The sequence below is a fragment of the Hemibagrus wyckioides genome, linkage group LG06, assembly GCF_019097595.1.
Source record: "Hemibagrus wyckioides isolate EC202008001 linkage group LG06, SWU_Hwy_1.0, whole genome shotgun sequence".
NCBI classification, from domain to species: Eukaryota; Metazoa; Chordata; class Actinopteri; order Siluriformes; family Bagridae; genus Hemibagrus; species Hemibagrus wyckioides.
The window spans coordinates 7,306,554-7,329,535 of record NC_080715.1 but is presented as its reverse complement, the minus strand read 5'-3'; the positions used below and the strand labels follow the sequence as shown (position 1 = coordinate 7,329,535).

At 38.0% G+C, this 22,982-nt stretch overlaps 1 protein-coding gene across 5 annotated transcripts in view; it reads left to right on the top strand.

The window, feature by feature from the left end:
* Positions 1-22,982, top strand: part of znf385b (zinc finger protein 385B) — a 225,347-nt gene that overhangs the window by 190,390 nt on the left and 11,975 nt on the right. For all 5 annotated transcript variants that reach the window (XM_058393037.1, XM_058393036.1, XM_058393034.1 and 2 more), the window contains one exon: positions 17,253-17,460. In XM_058393037.1, the coding sequence (XP_058249020.1) occupies positions 17,253-17,460 (208 nt within the window). The remainder of the gene's footprint in view (positions 1-17,252; positions 17,461-22,982) is intronic.

Sequence of the window (22,982 nt, the reverse complement as noted above, 5' to 3'; positions counted from 1 at the left end):
AATGAATGTTAAATGTTGAAGGATTTATACATATTTAAGGAAATATTGTATAATTAATGTTCCTTTAACTAACATCATTCACTGCTTTTGTTAACATTTACAAACTTTAGTATTAATGCTAACAAATTAACAAAATGAGTTTAGACATTTATTAGTTCATGTTTGTTTAAACTACTAAATAGAATCATGATTAATATTTTCATCAACCTGAGATTAAATATGAGTCAATATGAAATAGCAAAAATTAAATTAAACTATATCATCTTACTATACAAGATAATGAATTCTGATCTCAGGGGTATACTTACTTTTCAGCCTCAGTTCTGAATTGTTCATCATTGTTAGTATGAACATGGGTTATTGTTGATTATCTGGCATTTTTGGTTCATTATGGTGCAAGAAAATCAAGTGTTATGTAATTTGTTAACACTGCTAATGTGTTAATGCTGAAGGTCATGGTTTGTTCATGCAAATTAATGCCTTAAACCAGGGGTGTTCTCAAAGTTGATGTGTTGGAAGAAGGAAAAATGGGCAACCATAAGAATCTGAGTTGTAAAGCGCTTCTCCAAAAGGTCTTGTGGGGTGTTCCTGGTATGTAGTGGTTGTTACCTGCCAAAAGTGTTCCAAGGAAGAACAACCGGTTGACCAGCGACAGGGCAACGGCATCAAATGCTCACTGATTTTCAATAATGTGTCATTCTACAGTGCAGAAATTGTCCAGGAATGATTTGAATAGCAAGAGTTCAAGTTTTGAGTATTAGCCTCTAAATTCTTCAAATCTGTAGGAAGTTCTGGACAAATAATTCTGATCCATGGAGGCTCCACCTCACGACTTACAGGACTTGGATAGGATCTGCTACGTTTTGGTGCCAGATATCACAACACACCTTTTGTGGTGTCCATGGCTCGACGTGTCGGAGGTGTTTTGGCGGCGTATTGTTTGGTGAACCTACAAACTATTAGGCAGGTGGTTTTAATGTCATGGCTGAATGGTGTTATCCATTTTTCTAAATAAAACTGAAATACAGGCTAATTGTTAGTGCGACACACAATAACACAAGAATATTAGAGCTTGCTTTTTCGCCTAAGTTCTGAATTTTAGAGTAAACTAAATGCTTATTAAGCTGATAGACAATATCATTAATTGCAGGCTTCCTTTAAAGGTTAGCTAAATGTGTGGTGGAACACGTTTCTTGCCTATTGTCTCCTACAACTGTACAACTGAAGCAAGTCATATCGAGTTTATTGAGTAAACAGTAATCCAGCTCTGCACAGTGGGACAGGATCAGTACTGATTTTATCAAGCAATGTGCATTTATGGTCCCTGGACTCACTGAAGACACAAAGCATTTAACAAGGTTGGGGATAGAAAGTCAAGAGAGCTATTGGAGATGGTACTTATCAAGACATGTTCCTTCTGAGATAATCACTGATGTTGCCTGTCATGGCCTTGTAACATTTTGGTCCATGAACTGATTTAAAGGAGAATGATGTCATTATCTGTGTGTGTGACTACTGTGTATATCGTTTGGAGAAAAGAGCAGATTAACATGTAAGCGTATAAATGGAGAGGAAATAAAAGCTGGAATTTCATGGCAGGCAGCTAGAAGGTTAAACAGGCAGCAATGAATACACAAAAAGCATGTTGCATAGTTGGCTGATTCAACTGAGAACCAAGGAACAACCACACACACACGCATACACACACTGTTGAGCCTTAGTTCTTTAATGAGTCAGTGATGAGGCACTGAGCTTATGGTTATAGTAAAAGTTTATTGCTGCAAGATGTTACTGATTTCAGTGCTGGCCTCTTTCACTTTTACACTTATACAAGGTGTACCATGAAACACACAAACACACACACACACACACTTCAATTTTGTATAAATCTTTCATTGTACATCACATGGCCATTATTTATATTAGATAATCATGAGCTAGACTGAGTGGAGTCAAACATAATGAGCAGATTAAATTGTTAATCAAAGAACAGCACAAAAGAAAAAACAACATTTTTTCTTCCAACAACACACATAAAGGCACTCTGTGGTACCACACACATAATAATAACGCAACATGCATGCTGGGTTCCAGACGCAGTACACACATTGCGGTATCTTCTTGAAGGAGTGCACACACTTTGGGTATGCTGGTGTTTATGACTCAATAGAGGACGGGGCTAAAGTTGAATTTGAGCAGCCTTTGAAACCATTACCTTTTTCCGCTTATTTTTTCCTCTTAATGTACAGATTAGCTAATATTATGCTGTGCTAGTTTCAGTTTACTCACGTAGCTAGAAACACAGCTAATGGTGTGCTGTTAGACACAAATAAACAATAATGGGTTCATGTGACCTGAGTTACTTTTGCCACCCAAGATTTGATTATTTCCTAGTAAAAGCATGCCTGAAATTTGATGTTTATCTTTTACCAAAGCAACATTGCATGGCAGTATTACAACAGTTATCTTTTTTTAATATATCCAGTTCATTTAAGGGACAAGTAAGATTAGATTATTATTATAACAAGTGTTGAAAACACATTTAAACATCACACAAGCCGCACCTTTAAAGCAAAGTGTAAAAAACTTGCCGCTCTTTCATGCTTCTCCTTTCTGAGACTTATGTGCACTCCAGGCATGATCACATTAGCATATCAAACGTGTGAGTGTGTGTGTGTGTTTTAAGATAAAGTAAACCGAACAGACTTTATTCATCCTGAAGAAGGCCGTTGGTTGCTGCCCATCTCGTCCAGCAGAGTAGAAAAAAGCACTCGCATACACAGTGTTCAACAAACACAGCATCAATTCACACAGACATAAAAGTGTGTGGGGAAAAAAAAACAACTCAGTTCAGAAAGAGACCAAAGCAGAGGTAGGTGTGAGATTTGAAATGTTGCGGAGGTGTGTTTGTTACCACTGGGTGCCAGAGGCATCTGAATGTGAGTGCATCATGTCTTTATTTGGGCTAATTCAATAATCACAGTCAGTGTTCATAGCAGGGGTCTAATCATAGATCACAGCCAGTCTGGGTAAAGTGTAGAGATCAATCTGTAAAATAAAAAAAAAAAGACAACAAGCAGAGGTCAGAATCATAAGCTAGGAAAACATGATTCAGAAAAGTGCAGAACTAGGCATAGACATGAAAAACAAGGAGACTAGGGGGAGAAAACAACAGAACAAGAAATCCAGGGAAACCAAGAAACCAGACTACTAGAAGTATGGCTGAAGCTTGATGTCTGTTTCTTTCTGAAAAAACTTGTGGTGCCTTTGGAGTTTTGAAAAAAAATAAATAAATAAAAATCAGGAGTGCAGGAGTTTGGAAAAGTAGCGGTCTGAACCAAAGTGTCCAAAATGCCCACCCAGTTTGTAAGCAACTGGCTGGTAGAGATGAAATGAAGAAGGGAATTAATACAATATTTTGTACACAGTGTTGACAACTTGACTTGGTGACTTTTTCATTTAAAAATAGTGAGCCTAGTGAAAAATGTAGTAGCTTTTTTGAGCAGATGATGGGTACTGTCCTGAACGGCTCTCTAACTCACATTACAGCTGCTGGTTATATGAATTGTAAGAGAATTCTGTTGACTCACTGCCAGTGACTAACCCTGATGAGCTGTGCTTATACAAGTCACCAACCAATAAACACTTAACACTGTCCTGACTGCACAGTCACTGATTACCATTGGTCAGTTATCCCAACTGGCCAATCATTTGTGTCTCCAGATAACAGCAAGTCACTGCCAGTAACTAATTACTAATCTACACTTTTTCCCATGACCACCATTTTTTCCAACAACAAATCACTGATCACCTTTGTTTCCCAACATCCTAATGAGTGTTTGAATAACCAGTCACTGATTATCATTCAAAGTGCCTCAGAAAACAACCAGTCACCAATGTTCCTCATCACTGATCACTATTGTTACCCAACAACCAAGCAAGTGATTGATCGACTAGTCACTGATTATTATGCTGAGTGTCCCCATAAAACAACCAATCACTGTTGTTCCCAACTGACCAATCACTAATGTTCCTAACTGACCAATCATTGATCCACATTATTCCTAATTGACCAGTCACTGATGACCATTGTTCCAAACTGAACTGTTACTGATCACCATTGTTTCCAATTGAGCAATTATTGATCACCATTGTTCCCACTTGTCACTGATCACCATTGCTCCCAATTAAATAATCACTGATCTCCATTATTCCCAATTGACCAATCACTGATCTCCATTATTCCCAATTGACCAATCACTGATCTCCATTATTCCCAATTGACCAATCACTGATCTCCATTATTCCCAATTGACCAATCACTGATCCCCGTTATTCCCAATTGACCAATCACTGATCTCCATTATTCCCAATTGACCAATCACTGATCTCCATTATTCCCAATTGACCAATCACTGATCCCCGTTATTCCCAATTGCCCAATCACTGATCCTCACTATTCCCTACTGAACAATCACCGATCCCCATTACTCCTAGTTGACCAATCATTGATCCACATTACTCCCAATTTAACTATCACTGATCCCTATTATTCCCAATTGACCAATCCCTAATCCTCACTCTTCCAAACTGAACAATCATAGATCACCATTGTTCCTAATTGAACAATTACTGGTAACCATTGTTCCGTTATTCTCAAAGTGTCCCTAGAAGTGCCCGTAAATTTGTGAAAATAATCTATCAAGTGTGCTCTTGGTAGATTATTCTAAATACATAAATAGTTAGTTTTCCATGCCATAACCATACACTATCAAGATTTTCTCTTCTATTCCAGTAAATCTTTCTGCATTACTTCATGTAACACAGGTTGATATGCAAGTGACTGACAGTCCAGTGAATATATAAATTAGTTCATGACATTGCTATTGTGAGGTAGAAGCATAATTCCTATTAAAATCAGCAGTACTTGAATGGCTATCCCTCATGAAGATATGTATCTAAACTCTTCTGGCCCTCCTGTGGAGGAATGAACTTCTACTGACTGCGTGAAGAGCTCCTTCACTTGCTGTGTTCAAAAGAATGCCGAAGTCCCACATCTTCACTAAAAACCCTTGTGTAAAGCAAACACTAAACCTCAGAGAAAAAGCAAAATAAGCATAATGGTATTCTGACCCTGGTTTATTTGAACTAGTGTGAGCATATCCTTTCTTTAAGCATTCAACTTGTAAATTGTGGAACGTTTTTACTGAAAAAAAATGAAAGATTTTGCATATTCCATTTGTTTAAACTTGGAGAACAGCATTTTATTTGAATAGACAGTAATAAATCTGTGCTTTCACCTCTTACACTTTGCTGTTCTCTAACCCCCCTACCTCTATTGTTTAATGGAGCTCTTCTTACTGGTCTGAAAGTTAAACACCTTATAAAGTTTGTTTGTTTTGGATGCTTTTCAAAAGAACCTCTGACGAAGCATAAACCAGCTGTTAGTAAAAGACAATGGAAAATAAAGACAATGAATAATGAACAGCTGTTTACAATGAGCAGTGTTTTCCAGATTTGGCTTTCTGGGAGAGTAAGCATGTAAAAACCAACTCGCAGAGACATGTGAATGTAGAATGGTTTAATACAGACTGCATTGATTTCTTTTATCTTCATATTCATTTTTTTATTGATAACTACCTAGTAGTTATCGCAGGACATTTTTGGATTCCCTCATGAGATTTTTGGTAGAGGTCTAAAGTTACCACACAAAATTATGGCTAGCTGTGGAAAGTTACCACAGGAGACCATTTCTAGCTACCTAAATTGACCACAGGAGTTTAGCTGTTGAGGTACAATTTGCCAAACTTGATTACAGCCAGCTGTCTAAAGTTACCGTGTTGTATTTTTGTTACAGTAGATCTCTAAATTCATCATCGAAGGCTACTGGAGTTTATAGCAACAGAGCTACAATTACTACTGGAGGCTATTCCTAGCTGCCTAAATATACCACATGAATATATAACTCCAAAGGTAAAGTTACTGTATGAGATTATTACAGTAGAAAATCTGTATAAAATGACCACAGGAGGTTATTACTAGCTGTCTAAATTTACCACATTGATCATGGCTAACTGTCTTAAATTACCACAGGTTTTTAAGAGCTGTTTAATTTAGCACACTAGTTTACAGCAGCAGAGCAACAATTACCAAAGGAGGCTAGTATTAACTGCCTAAATATATCACATGAGTATATAGCCACAGAGGTAACGTTAGCATATGAGATTATAATTCTATAAAGTTACCACAGGAAGCTATTACTAGCTGCCTAAATTTACCACATCAGATTACGGCTAACACACGATAGCAACAGAGTGACAATGACCACAGGAGCCTATGAATAGCTGTGTAAATATACTGTGTGAGTACTAGCTACAAAATTAAACTTACCATATGAGGTCTTAACTAGCTGTATAAAGTTATCACGAGAGGCTATTACTAGCTGGCTAAACATATCATGAGAGATTGGCTAATCATCTAAGGTTAACGACAAGAGGCTATTACTAGCTGCCTAAATGCACCACATGAGTATATGGCCACAGAGGTGAAGTTAGCATATGAGGTTATAACACTCTTAAGTTACCACAGAGGCTAGTACAAGCTGCCTAAATTTACCACATCAGATTATGGTTAACTGTCTTAAATTACCACAGGGGCTTTTAAAAGCTGCCTAAATTTACCACACGAGTTTATAGCAACAGAGCGACAATTAGCACAGGAACCTGTTACTAGCTGCGTAAATATACCGTGTGAGTATTAGCTACAAAATTAAAGTTACTATATGAGTTTTTAATTAGATTTATAAAGTTATCACAAGAGGCTGTTACTAGATGCCTAAATTTACCACTTTAGATTATGGCTAATTGTCTTAAATTACCACAGGAGGTTATAAAAAGCTGCTTGAATTTACCACGTGAGTTTATAGCAACAGAGTGAAAATTACCACAGGAGCCTGTTACTAAACCTGTTAATCATACCACATGAGATTATGGCTAATCATCTAAGGTTAACTACAAGAGGCTATTACAAGCTACTTAAATGAATAGGGTTTTAGCTGTCTAGTTAAAATTCTATGAGATTATAGCTAGGTGTCAAAAATCACCACAGGAGGAGCTTGCTAAATTTTCACAGAGGTAATAACTAAAAAGTTACCATATGTGGTTATGATTATATAGCTGTGTAAAATTGCCACAGGAGGCTGTTACCAGGTGCCTCAATTCACCACAGAATTTTACGGCTAACTAGCTACATTTACCACACTGAGTGTATGACTAGCTGTATAAAGTTACCACAGGGTGCTGTTAATAGCTACCTAAAAGTTTGGCCCAGAAATATTTTCATATAAGGTTATTATCTTATTAAAGGGAGTGGCATAGTGATTAGCACATTTGTCTCACACCTCCAGGGTTGTTGATTCCTATGTGTATGGAGTTTGCATGTTCTCCCTCTCCCTTGGGGATTTCCTCCGGTACTCCAGTTGCCTCCCCAGTCCAGAAAAAATATGCATTGTTGGCAGCTCTACTTTGTCTGAAGTGTGTGTGTGTGGGGGTGTGTGTAAATGTGCTCTGCAATGGATTGGCACCTTGCCCAGGTGCCCCGAGTCCCCTGGGATAGCTGCCAGGTTCCCTGTGACCCTATTTACATTTATATTTACGGTATTTGGCAGATGTCCTTATCCAGAGGCGACTTAAAGAATTCCATTGTTTTGCAGGATAAACGGTACAGAAAATGAATATATGGATAGATAATATGCTACGAGTATTATAATATGGTATATTATTATATTACACCGATCAAGCATAACGTTATGACCACCTGCCTAATATTGTGTTGGTCCTCCTTTTGCTGCCAAAACAGCCCTGACCTGTCAAGGCATGGACTCTACTAGATCCCTGAAGGTATGTTGTAGTATCTGGCACTAAGATATTAGCAGCAGATCCTTTAAGGATACTTAGGATATGTTTGATAGATACTGACCACTGCAGACCAGGAACACCCCACAAGAGCTGCAGTTTTGGAGATGCTCTGATCCAGTGGCCTAGACATCACAATTTGGCCCTTCGTCAAACTCACTCAAATCCTTACACTTGTCCATTTTTGCTGATTCCTACACATCAACTTTGAGGACAAAATGTTCACTTGCTGCCTAATATATCCCACCCACTAACAGGTGCCATGATGAGGAGATCATCAGTGTTATTCACTTCACCTCTCACTGCTCAGAATGTTATGCTTGATTGGTGTGTATGGTATAATATTATAATATGGTTGTTACTACCTTGTTAACAGTTATCTGGAAATTTCTCCCATAAATGAGGCAATTGTTTGTATCAAATGCACAGATATTAAACTACAGATATTCTTAATGCGCGTTTTTCTACATCTGTTACTGATTACAAAGAAACGCAAATCTACAATTAGTAATCACTTCGTCTGCAGGAATTCATGCCACGGTGAGTTATGATTCATGCTTTTGATTTGTCTGGACAACTGATGCACTGGTTTTCAGATGTTTATTTTGTAGCTCTGTACAAGTACCGTTTAGCACCACAGTGAAACCTAAAAGATGAAGTAAACCTGAAAGGCGGTAAATGATGAAGTCGAACGAGTACACATGAATGCGAGAAAACAAATTGGAAGCCGTACTGACAGTCATCTATTGTTGTGGCAAGATGCTGAAGGCCAAATGAAGGAATTCTCAAACAGCTGTGGGGGAATGAAGGGATATTTTTCACTGCTTCCGAATTCAAATATCAGCAAAATAGGCTTAACTTGCTCTAAGCTGCTTTGTATCCAGAAGTCTCTCTCTCTCTCTCGCTCTCTCTCTCTCTCTCTCTCTCGTTGCAAATCCCTTCTGAAAATGATCCGTTTAATATGGAGCGTGTCAGCACTACCCTGTCGACACAGGAATCTCAATGGCACTCAGAACTCAGAGGAACCGTTCTGCAAAAATATCTTAACACATCTTCACACACACACACACACAGCTAAGGTGCAAGGTCAACATTTACATGTGTTCACTTGGCGGACTTTTTATCAAAGGGACTTGCATGTTTGATCCAAGCAAAGGAGATGAGGTCTGCATTCCCCCCAATTTATCCCATTTTATACAACTGAGGGTTAAGGGCCTTGCTCTTGGGCCCAGCAGTAGATTGGTGGACCTGGGATTGGAACTCACAACCTTCTGATCAGTCGTCCAACACCTTAACCACTAAGCTACTATGATGATGATAACCCTCATGATCTTTATAAATGAATAACTAATCATAGATATTATTTTTCTTCTCATTAAGAGGAAGAATAGGACTGCAGTTTAAATGCAAGGCATACATCTTGTCTCAGAGGTGCAGCATTTCCATAAACAAGGGCGTTCGATATAAATGACATATTTATGTATGATATATGTAAATAAGGTACTGATGGGCGGGGTCTTGTTTCTATACAGCCAAAACTGATCTGATCTATCAGTAGCTCTCAAATTGCCAAATTTCAATGTCAAACAAAAGCTTCATAAATCAGGTGTAAACAAAGACTGCTTCTGCAGCATGAACCGCTGGTGCGACTGATTATATTATGCATATTATCTGCCCCAGCTCCTTCTCTCTCTCTCTCTCTCTCTCTCTCTCATCTCTGTCATGCCTTTGTTTTCCTCTCAGATTTTGGCTTAACATGTTGCTTGTTTTTATCATAGACTTCCACTTGAAAAAGGTTGTTTTTTTTTTCTGTAGAGAAACAGACAGTGCTGATTTATGAGGGTGAGTGAAATGAAAAGCTTGTTAGTTAGTTAGTTAATTATTAGAGGGTTACAAAAGTAAAAATATCCGTATATGTATATCTGGTTTATTCCTTATGTATAATAATAATTATCCAAGAATTGCATTTAATTTTTTTTTTTCCATTTTTAGATATGTTTACATCCACAAAATGAGTTCCTGTTATTGCCTACAATATAGAAGCTAACAATTGTACTTCCCTCACTAGCATCTTTTTTTTTTCTTTCTCTCTCTCTTGAAACCATATATACAGTAGAACATCTTCTTCTTCTTCTTTTTTCGGATGCTCCCTATTCGGGAGCTTCTTTTTGACACAGGTTTTATACCAGATTCTCTTCCTGACACAACCCTTCCATTTTATCCGGGCTTGTGACCAGCACTGAGAATTAAATCTTCAGTGGCTGGGTTTGCTCTCTTCCCAGGAATCGAACCCGGGCTGCGGCAATAAGAGCACAGGATCCTGCCACTAGACCACCAGGAGGCGAAACCACATATAGAACATAAAATACAGCTAAAAATCTGCGAGCTAGAACAAAAAAAAAAAAAAAAAACTACTTAGATTTGTAGACAAAGTTGACTAAGAGTTTGGTTCATCCAATTTCTGACCTCCTGATTTCCATTAAGGGAATATAGTAAGCGTCGATGCTTTCTGGTTTGTAGTCTCCAGCAGCCATGTTTGTAGATCATGTGTGTTCTGGGAAGTTTTTGGAGTTTCTGAAAGAGATTTTGGATATCGGATCATCTAAAAAAAAAAAACCGTCAAAGATCGTCATTGATTTGGAAAAGATATTTTATTGGAATATTGAAATATTTCAATATCAATTTCAATATCTATTGAAAAGATATTTGAATTGGAAAAGTTTACATGGAGACTTGACTCTGTTTCCTTTTTGTTTGGATTTGTTTGATTATATTAATTCTTCATTATATTCATAAGATTTACTGTGTAAATTGTTTGTACTGTGAAGGGAAGAACTATATAGAAAATTTATAAAATATTTTAAAATGTATATATTTTAAAGAAAACAGTATAACAGTAAAAACTTGAGGATAATCAAGGTTTCAGTATCAGAAAAAGCTGTTTCGGGTCTTCTCAAAAATAGAAAAACAAATCTGTCCTGAATACAAAGCTCCGATGCTGGAGACTCCATAAATGCTAAATCAACCATCGAAGATAACGTGTACTTCTTTCTTAAATAATTAAGTAAACACTTTAGCCTGTTAAATTAGATTTTGATTATGTGGAGCATCCAGCATGTCAATAAGCTGTTACCATAGCAACAACGATGCTTTTATAATCCTTGAGATTTGCCTTGCGGCGTTTTAAGCATGTCTAACTTCACATGTGGCCTGGACGATGGGAAATATTCAGTATCTCACACAGCGAGTAGTGAACTACTGTGAACACTAGGATTTGGATGAAGATGTGAACAGAACACACACACAAACACACACACACATACACTCTCACAGAGACTGGTGCCACTATGATCTTTTTTGTATTAGCACTGGATGAATTCCTAGCTCATACAGCAGCATGGCTGTGATACTGCTCAAAGCCAGACCTCTGCTCCGGTATAAAGGCCTTGCTGCGAAGCATCTTCCATAATTCATTTTAATGCTACAATGGGGAACGAAAAGCCAGTGTGTTCCTATTATCTTCCACTTCACAGAACACGTCCTTCAGGTGGAACCGTTATTTTTAATCTCGCTCCCAAATCCTTGAGTCACGGACCTCCTGGTTTATTTATGGCTGATTCTGGCTTTCCACACTTCAGCTAACGGTCTTCACTCCAAAGAATAACGGCACGGTTGATTAATTCCGTTAATTTACTGGCTTTCTTTATCGTTAGCCTTCGAACGCTGGCCTTTCATCTTTCGTATTTCTAAATGCCGTGTGCCGTTCATTTAAGGATTCTGTGAAACGAATATATGATTAGAAATATTTGTCAACAATTTCATGCTGATTTCTTGCTCGTGCTCGATCCTTGCTCAAGTATGCTCGAGTCTAATTTATCATACGGTCTCGTACTTCAACTGGATTATAGACTTAAAGCTCAAACTCTCATCCTGATGCTTGTACTTAAGGTCTTTCCAACCCACTTAGCACTGCTTAACTCTCCAGTATACAGTGTAAAAGAGAAATAATTTATAATCTGGTGTCAATTTTGAAACCGGTTCCTGTCAAGGTTTCTTCATGTCGTCTCGGGGAGTTTTTCCTCGCCACCATCACCAGAGACGAATCTAAATCCATCTCAATATCCAAACGTCTGTAAAGTCACTTTGTGACCTCGTATCGGTCACTACACAAATAAAACGGAATCGTTTCTGAAGTGATTTAATTATTCCGAACGACAGGAAGGTTATCAGTATATCAGTCAGTGAGAATATTTGAAATCTCTTTTTCTTTTGAAACTAGATCTGAGGGAAAGTGGGTCTGACACAGCGAACAGTTTCCTGGCAGCTCGCACCTTTCCTCATGATTAAAGCTAAACAATCAAAGACTAAATCCAACGTGGCTCTGTATTAGACATTATTCATCATGAAAGTTGCATAGAACTGAGGAAAGTTTGGAGCACCGGGAATAACATATCAACTGTTTCCTGTCTAATTCATTAAGCTTTGAATTAGATGGTATCAAATGAGCTGGGATTTGAACAGAATTCATGACTCTTTGCAGAAACAAGCGTCCGCCCATCTTATTTACATATCGTTTGCATAAGGCAAGGATGTCATGATGTCATGATTCACGAAATGTGCTGATCTACATGAAACACATGTATACAGTAAAACTATATGGATAAACTTTGTTTCAGGTCACAAGTAGTCAAGACAATGGAGTACTTTAAGTTTTCAGTTTAGGAAAATGTATTAAGTTATTAAAGTTAGGTTTAATATTTTAAACTTGTCATGACAATTGGAGTTAAAGAGAAGGAATAAGTTGATGTAACTTAATGCAGCTCATGTTTTAGGAATGTGAATGTAGGGATATACAGAATTTGTGAACATCGATGTTGCCTGATTTTTCCGGTGCATTACTGGATTTTTTATGGAGCTAATGCTGAAATGCACTGAAAAGATTTTGCAATTGAGAGAGAGAGAGAGACAGACAGACAGACAGAGAGAGACAGGGATAGAGAGAAAAAGAGAGCATCAGAGAGAGTGAGAGACAGAGAAAGAGACCGAGAGAGAAAGAGAGATAGACAGAAAGTAACAGAGAAAGAAAGAGAGAGGGAGAAAGAAACAGAGAGAGAGAGTGAGAGAGAGAGACAAAGGTATAGATAGAGAAAAAGACAGAGAGACAGATAGAGACAGAGAGAGAAAGAGACAGAGAAAGAAAGAAATAGACAGAGAGACACAGAGGTATAGAGAGAGAAAGAGAGCGTCAGAGACAGTAAGAGACACAGAGAGAGAGAGACACAGAGAGAGACAGTCACAGCCCTTAAAATTCTCTGATTGTTTCCAGTGTATTCGGGCATCAGCATGACACAGGAAATATATCAGATCCATAATAAATGGCAATGATTGTTATTGATTTGAAAAAGGAATTTTGGAACTATTTTAATGAATCATGCATGGAATATACAGAATAACAGTAATATTCTGTATTATACTGTTAATAATTTTTAATAAGTAGTAAATCAATCAATTAATAACAAATAATACAATAATCTAATTTTGATGTCTTAATATAAATAAGATTTTACATGTTGTACATTGATGTAGGTTTCAGAAATAAAGTGGGATTTGGAAGCTTAGTGTTTAAGGCACTGGACTGCTGATTAGGAAGGTTTTGTGTTTGAATCCCAGGTCCACCTGCTGGGCCCCTGAGCAAGACCTTTAACCCTCAGTGGCTCAGTTGTATAAGATAAGATAAAATGTTAGTCACTTTAGATAAGGGTGTCTGCTAAATGCTGTAAATGTAAATAGAACCTGAATAAAAATATAGAACAGAATAGAAATATTAGGAGCTGAAATGAAACCAAGTGAACAAATCACACATTCATTTTTATAATTAACGTTTGATCTTCAGTCACATCCGAGATTTATATTGCGTTAATGAGTGTTGGTTTAATTTGCTTCCCTTGACATGTTGGTCTATTTTCACTTTAACAGTTTCCTAATTCACCCACAATTCCATTGTGCTACCTGCTGATTTGTAGTGGAAGTGGAAATAAGCTCTTCCAGTTCTAGCTAAAAAAAAAAAAAAAAAAAAAAGAGAGTGATGCAGCGGCACTTTACTCTGCCAGAGCTTTGTCACTTTATCGTCTGTAGTTTCACCTTTTCACGTTTCACCTTTCATGTTAATATCACCATCAACACCAGCGTGCTCCTTTCACAGATCTGGTAGATTGCTAATTAGCCAAACCGAGTCTCTGGTGTAACTCAGGATTGTAATCATGTCATGTGCTGCATTGAATTATGGGGAAATTGAGTCCAAAATTTGTACCTACTTTGAATACATTGGATTTTAATGAGATACTGATCTCATTAAGATGACTTTGAATGTCTGTTGTAACCATGCTAGCAGCCACAGGGTCCCTGTGTCAGATTAGCGTGACACTCACCTGGGAATTTCTGACAGGAATAACACTAAATAGAGCACTGACCAACACACTGATTCAGAATAACAAATATTTCAATAGAAACAAATGGGCTGGTCTTTTCCTTTTAGTCTAATAATATTTTTTAGCTTGTTATAAAATCAGTTCATTATTTAATCTGTTGCATCTGTGAGACAAATCTTCAGAAAGCAAAAGGAGAAGTTGTGAGTCTCATGGTGTTGTGTTGCCTGGAGCTTGCGACTGGCACTCAGAGTTAACCCCTCACTGGCCCAGTTGATTCCTTGCCCTGGTAATCAAACCTGGGTTTCAGTGCTGAGAGAAATTAATTAATTTATTTATTAAAATAAATACAAGAATAATAATTTGCTGTATGATATTGAAGGGTCTGAAATAGAAAATAATGAGATTTAATGAAGGGCTGGGTTTCACAAATAGAACCTGAATAGAAATATAGAATAGAAGAAGAAGAACTGAGGGCAAGAAGCCTTTATTATCACCACACATAGATTACAGCACAGTGAAATTCTTTTCTTTGCATTTCCTAGCTGAGGAAGTTGGGGTCAGAGCACAGGGGCAGCTATGATACAGCACCCATGGAGCAGGGAGGGTTAAGGGCCTTGCTCAATTGCCCAACAGTGGTGCTGGGGCTTAAACCCTGATCCAACAACCTAGAGCCTCAGAAATATGATAGAAATAGAATAGAAGGAGCTAAAATGGAGACAAGGTGAACAAATCGCACATTAATCTGTATAATTAACATTTGATTTTCAGTAGCATCCAAGATGTATATTGAGTCTTTGTTTAAATTTCTTTCAATCTGTTGTTTCACTTAACAGTTAACAGTGTCCTAAATTACACACAATTCCGTTATGCTACCTCCTGCTCATAGCACCAGTGGGAATTAGAGGAATGCGTTGTTGTATTGCTATTATAAAAAGAGGAGTCAGTCATTATGTTTTTATTTATTTATTTATTTATTTATTTATTTTAGTGCACTGTTGCATCAGCAGCACTCTCCGTCATCTCGTATGTTTGTCATTACTTGTTTTAACTCGGTGATAGTGTGTATTGACTTCTAAAGTTATGCATCTTTCAATAGAAGCACATCTACGTCTGAAATAACCGCAGTTTGCCTTTTTATTACACCGCAGAACGCTGTAAATGTAGGGGAAAAGCAATGAAAGATAATGCAGGCCGAGTTGCTGCGTTATTCTCATAATGGCCCCAATTTATCAGCTCATGACAGGGTTTTTCACACAGTTTTGCAGCTTTGTAGCCTCTGACAGGCCATAGAGCGAGAAATATGCTCGTTCCATCTCTTAGGGAGAAACTTGGGGATAAAATGCTGATTACGGTGGATTATAAAAGCACGGTCTTATATAATGCAGATAAGAATAGACCGAGAATGACAAATCGTTAGGTAGGACTGTGAAGATGGTGAGGTTAATTACACGGGGTCTTCAGATACGCCGTAAAGGGAACGGGAATCTCTCAGGGGTTTGTCCGAACGGCGTGAGAAATCTCCGAGCCGTGTAGTTGGAATAAGCCACGGAGAGCGCCTGCGTTTGAAGTCCTCCGAGACTTAGCGACTTTGATCTGGTGAAAACGAGAAAGTGAGCCGCCTAAGACCTAGCGGACTGAAACTCAAAAGGTTTCTAATCCTTTATAAGTGCTCGTTTCCGCATAAATCCACAGCTGAAAGGGAAGCAGACTCTAATATGAGCTCATAAGACTCACTTTCAGTGACGGTAGCCTATTCATGTCCGTTTAGTCTCTTCTTCATCACTGTGTGATCAGGTTCATCCATCCACACGTCTCACATCTGTGAGAATTTCTCTTTATTTCGACAAATTGAGAAGCATCGGCGTATTCTACTAGATCTACACAGCATAGAGGCTTACCCTCTGCTTATATTTATAGCACGTTATCTAAACACAGACATTAAATCCAACTCGAATGGTGGTAACTGTGTGATTAAGGGTCTTGAAATAAATTATTCGAAGGTCGTGAGTTCAAGCCCCAGCAAGCTGCCACTGATGGACCCTGGAGTCTGACTCTTAACCCATCCACACCTGGGACGCTGTATCATAACTGACCCTGTGCTTCCTAACAAGCTGGGATATGCAAGTAGATGAATTTTTTCATCATACTATCCTCATCAGGGTTGATAATATTCAGTACACCTGTATTTAATTAAAATACAAATAAAAAATTCTGATCTGGATATTATAATCATCACTCTAGCTGTGTCCCAAATGACAGACTGCACACTATGTGCTTACACTATGCACTATGTTCTCTTGTATCTAGTGTGAATTTTAGAAAGTTCGTATCGTCTAAAATAACTTTTTTAAAATTAATTACGTATAAATCGTTTCCCAGATGATGTCAAATACACGTAATGCGACACGACTAGTAGCCTTAGCATTTAAAAATACACTAATATAGAATACATCACATGATGTGGCTTCATTTAAAGGACCTTTAGAAGATATCTTGTCCACCAAAGTGTTGTTGGCCATCTTGAAAAAAAAATGTTCATACAGTGTCAGTGTCTGGTAGCCCCGCCCCTTTTTCTCTGTCTAAACCCAGCTGCAACTGTTGAGTGCACTTTGTTTTTCAGTTGAATAAGTACATCTTCTGTGTGCTTGAAGTGCTCATGTTGTTGGAATTGTAAACAAGAAGACAAGACTCACACTATTTATACTACACAATGGCACAGTTTGTAGGTAAGAATGTGTTTGTTTCAGTCGTTTTAAGATGAATCGTAATCTCTGATCCTGGAGTCACATTCCAGATTGGACATACACGTGTGTGTGTGTGTGTGAGAGAGAGAGAGAGAGAGAGAGAGAGACATCCATGATACCAGTTGTTGAAAACGAGCCTCATTTGATTTATTTCTTCTCTTTTGTAGAGCCAAGCTGAGGCACACTACAGAGGGAGCAAACATGCCAAGAAGCTCAAAGCACAAGAGTCCACAAAAACTAAGCAGAAAGGCGGAACTGGCTCGGACAACTGCACCAAGCCCATCAGCACTGGACCTGCCTCTGCCCCTGCCTCCGTCCCCGTCCCTCCCCCTATCTCCTCTGCTATGGTCACTGACAGCACCTTGGACCAATCAGGTTAATCTCAGCCTTTTGTTCTCATCACCTGCCCTCTTCCTCTTCCTTATCTGCTTCCTCTTCCTGTCCTCATGCTGACCTGTGCTGTTTGTGATGCTGCATACTGAATATGTGTATTCATGGGTTGATTATATATATACATTATATGTATATATATATGTGTGTATGTGTGTATATATATATATAAAATCAACCCATGAATACTCATATTCACATATATATATAATGTATGTATATATATATATATATATATATATGTGTGTGTGTGTTTCCAGTAGAGAAATTTATGTGATTGAATAGGATAATAATAATAGTAATTACAAAGCTATTAGCAATCTTAGCAAGTAATTGCTTCTTTGTCTAATGAGCCCATTAGCACGATTGTCTTTTATGGATATGTTTCCATCCATATGTTTCATTCGGTTCAATTGAATTGATATGGATTATTATGAATTTGTTTGGAGGACACAAACTATGAGAGAGACAAATTTCATATAAAACCTTGCTGAGTCAATTGAATAGGCTGAAACACAATTCAGCAAATAATATCAATTTCACTACACTCTCAAAAAAAAGTTTCTTGAGAGTTCAATATATAGATGCCTGGGGTTCTGTTGTTGGACAATAGAACCTCTAACAGAAAAAAAAAGATTCTATGGAGAGCAATAGAGTTGTTTATATTCTAAAGAGCAGGTCTGTAATTCAAAGAAAGCTGTCATTAATATTTGGAGTTTTATTTTCTATGTAGATAATGCTGTGAGATGTTTTGAAATGATTGGTTTATGAATGATGTATTTTAGAGGAGATTACATTTTTTATTAAAATTTGTGAAATAATTCTGTATGGAAGGAAACACTTCAGTAAAAGGGAAGAGTTTTACTGTATAAAAAAAAAAAATTAACAAATGAATAAAAATACATTTATACTGTGTACAAATTTAATAATAATAATAAGTAGTAGATAAAAAAAATGTAGTGTTACGTTCTTTATAATAATAATTATTATAATAATAGTATAAGAAGAAGAAGACAAAAGTATTATTATTATATATTTATTTATTTTGATTATTATTAAGAAACCCTAAATGATTCTGAAAAGAACCATCTAACATGAATTCAAAGAACCACATTGGATTCTCTTAAATTAACCCTTCAAAATGTTTCAAGATAAAGGGATTCCATGTATGAAGTAAGTGGTAGAACTGTTTTAGGTTCTCTATAGAACCCTTCCTTTTATGATTCTAGAATAAAGTCATATAATGAACCATCTGGTCAGATAAGGCAGGTATCAGTAGTAAAGACAAAATGAAATGCATCCTAATCTTCATTCACTAGTTCATCTTCAGTAAGCTCTTTACTCTGGTCAGGGTGGCAATGGATACAGAGCCTGCATGGGATGTCAGATTTTCACACAAACATTCACATGCCAGCTCACACCTAATTGCGGTTCAGTGTAGTCCATTTACCAGCATGGTTTTCTTTTTTGGAAGTGGGAGGAAACCGGAGAACTCCGAGGTCTTGTCTGAATGTGAGCATGAAGCATCATCACTAAGCAACAAACGTTATCCTCTGTAGATACAGATTGACTATTTTTTTCATTATTTGTCTTGATATTTAATTCATTTGCACAGGAATTCTTACATGATCTTGAGTTGCTTCGTTGGTTTTGCCTTGAAACAAGCTTAACCAGGAACTATTTTGCTTATTCATAATATTCATGCTTATTCATAATATACTTGTTTACTTCTATTAATTGATACAATTAACGTCACACACTACTTAAAAAACTGTAAATAAGAGCAAGTATGACAGAAATTTACAGATTTATAGACTAGCACACATATGTGGGGTGGTGGTAGCTCAAATGGTTAAGGTTGCTGATCGGAAAATTGGGGTTCAAGCCCCAGCACTGCCAAGCTGCCACTGTTGGGCTCTTAAGTAAGGCCCCCAACCATTCCTGCTCCAGGGATGCTGTATCCTGGCTGACCCTGTGCTCTGACCCCAACCCTCCAAGGATGGGATATGCAAAGAAGGAATTTCTCAGTGCAGTAATGTATATGTGACAAGTAAAGGCTACTCATTATTAATCATTTGAAGGTGATGTTAAAAAGAACAAAGTTTATTAAAGAATAATATTAGAGCTTCTGGAAGCAGACACTTGGATGGATTTCTCTGGTTGTGGATGTACAGTAGCTGGTGGTTAAATTGCTCTTTAGGAGGTTGGGGATCTCTCATGATGCCAACACCACCTTGACTACTAAACACTGTGTTCAATTTATCTCTCATTACACCCAAGTTCTCAACCCTGATATCATGGACATGTGATCAAAGCTAGTTTCCGGTTCTTCTTTTTATGTCCTAAGGGCTTAATTTAACTCTTCGTGTTTTTTTTGTTTTGTTTTTTTTTCCTTCATTTTTGGCATCAAAATCTATATCAGAAGATCTTTTCATTATTAAGATACATGATTCAATAACGTGGTTAAATGAGCCAAACGAACATGTTTTCCTTTAATGAGCAAATGTTGAATGCACAGCAGTTAACATGACATGAAATGAAAGCATCGCTCTCTATGAAACAACTTGAATTCTATATTAGATTATTATTACTATTATTAGCATGATTATATCATGCTACGGTTAACATTTTCAGTAAATTATAGCACTGGAGCTTTGCTTCACTTGTACAGGTGCACATGCTCCTCTCCATTACACACAAACCCCTGGGTATGACGTTAATGGCAGCAGAAATACACCAGCGTAGAGCGTATGCTCCTAAAATACACATCCTGCACTAATATTTTAATAAAATTAGCCACATTTGGAACCTGGGCCAAAAATGGCGTAAATGCAACCGACCACATCTAATGCTATTACAGATCTGGACAGATGTGACACAGCTGCAAGTTCTGCTCCGTACGCCTGCGATACGCTTCGAGATCCACGTGAGTTGATTGCTGGCATTTGAAGCTGGAATGTGGGCCAGATGATGCTGGAAAATTTGGGCCAGCAGTAATCTGTTTTCTGGGGCACAGTAAATTTAAATTATGGTCCCGATTCGGATTGGTCAGATGGTCTGGCTGAATTTTTCTAGAACAGCAGCTCTGGCAATAGAGCCAGATGCAAGGTGCTTGTTCTAATGAATTGCTGCTTCTACAGTAGCAGCTAATTCACATATGGTGGAATCACTATGTACTCTGTACAGTGCTGAGCATTTTCTGTAAGGGGATATCACAGTTACCATTTTTGGAAGGAGTCTCTAGTGTCAGGGTAACAATCGAAGGTGTCCCTTTATGATTTCAGGATTTACACTTTGTGGGGAACCTTTAAAATGACAAACTACTATTTTTGTTTTATTAACTAAGAGGTGGGCATGATGGTGTAGTGGTGAGTATGTTTGCTCTCACCTCCTGTGTTTGGAGGTTTTTGAGGAGTTTGTATCTACTTGCAGGCTTCAGAGGTTTCCTCTGGGTAATCCGGTTTCCTCCCCAGTGCAAAGACATGAGGCTGACTGCCATTACTAAATTTTCTGAAGTCTGTGAATGGATGTGCGAGTGTGTGAGATTGTGTCCTATGATTGGTTGGCCCTCGCCTTGTGCCCACGTGTCCCCTGGGATAAACTCGAAGCTCCCCGCAACCCTATGTAGGTTAAGTGCTACAGAGGATGGATGGATGGACCATGTGAAAAGAAAAAAAAAATCAACGTCATATCAAGCCTCATCACACTACCCTATCACTCGTTTTTGTTTTCCCAAAACAAAACATGCCCAAGTTCTTTATTTCACTGACAGACATCAATATTACACTAACAAGCTAGCTATTACTAAGTCTGGTACTTTTTGTAATTTAACATGGCTAAGAACCACCTACTTCCACGGGACAAGGCCATTTGATTAGCATTGCATTCAAATAACCATAGGGGTTTTGTAGCTCACATGACAAACATGAGACCCATAGCTGCTTTAAACAGAAATATGCATCACCTTTCAAAATTGGACTCCGTGATTATTTCAGTAAAGTCATTGTGTTGTTCCGAACAGCTCATTTGGTTAAAAATTTTGTCGTCCATTGGCAAAAGTTGTGTACAAATGTTTGAATAAACAATCAGACTTCAAGATTATGAAGCATGTGGCCAGATTGGTGTACAAAGGGTCTGAACATGACTCGAAATAGTCCATTGTTAATAGGTTGCTGACAAACACTTTGTATTTAAGAGACTTTGTTTGCTAGCTAAGGATTTAGCGGCAACTACAAAGTTTTTCAAATGATTACCATCCCAAACCACAGCCTGTCAAAATGATCCTTTCCCTTTTCCCAGTGGTAATAAACCATTTTTGACGTACTGTTTAGCATGATGGCATGCGGTTGTCTGGAATTGATTCATAGTCTATTTCAAAGAATGCAAAAACAAGATCTCCGCCCAGCACAGAGACACGGCTCATCTGAAGCCCCACTTATTCATCTGCAGACAGATTGGGATGCTGTACGTTTATTACTCATTACTATGCAGCATCTCGGCACGAATCAGGCCAAATGAACGTCACGCTGGTACACAGATGGCCCGTGGGTCCTTGCTGTCATAGCAGCTTCTTAACACCCAGCTCCAGCTCTCTCCCAGTGGCCCGATGCTGCTGCTGTGCTTCATCTCAGACCTTTAGGACACTTCACACAGGAAACCTGAGGGACAAAATCATGAAAATAGCTCCAGCTATTTCCATAAGAGCTTTCTCTTGATGTTACCTCTTAAAGCACGCTGTAGCGCTGTGCTGTCTGTAGACTGAGCCGGCTCTGGAAGGTACATCTTTATCTTTTTCATGTGATTCTGACATGCATTCCTTCATGACATTGTTACAGCTTGTAGTAGGTGTCAGATAAGCTGTGTATTGCAACAGATGGGATAATTGGATACGAAATGACCTGTATAGTAGTCTTACCTAATAAACTGGCAACTCGCCTAGAAAGCTTTTGGTTATAAGTCTCGTATCTTATTAAACCTTATTTACCTCAATACCAGGTAACAAAGCAACAGGAAGCCCCATTTTATAGAGATGTATAAGACTCTGAGGTGCATTTCTGCCAACAGAGACCATTTACGTTTACAGCATTTGGCAGACGCACTTATCCAGAGTGACTTACTAGAAGTGCTTTGAAGTCTCTATCAGTGAATACATCCAGATACTGGTTTGTTAGATCACGGACTGAGAATACCGTCAGTCTAAACACTGTTGCACAGACATTCTTTGCGTTTTTAAGTGCTACTTTAAGTACTTCAGGAAAAGTTAGGTTTGAAGACAGGTTCGAAGACAGCCAGTGACTCAGTTGTTTGGACAAGTTCATTCCACCACCGATGTATCAGAACAGAGACAAGTCTTGATGCAAGACAAGCATGAGCAGCAAAAAGGTGAATTGCTTTCAATTTGCAATAGTTCTAAATGCTCCCAACTCAATCTGTTCCCAATTCCTGTAGTTTCCTGTATGGAGTATAAAAATATGAAAATTACAAATGCAGCTTTGCACCCATCTCCA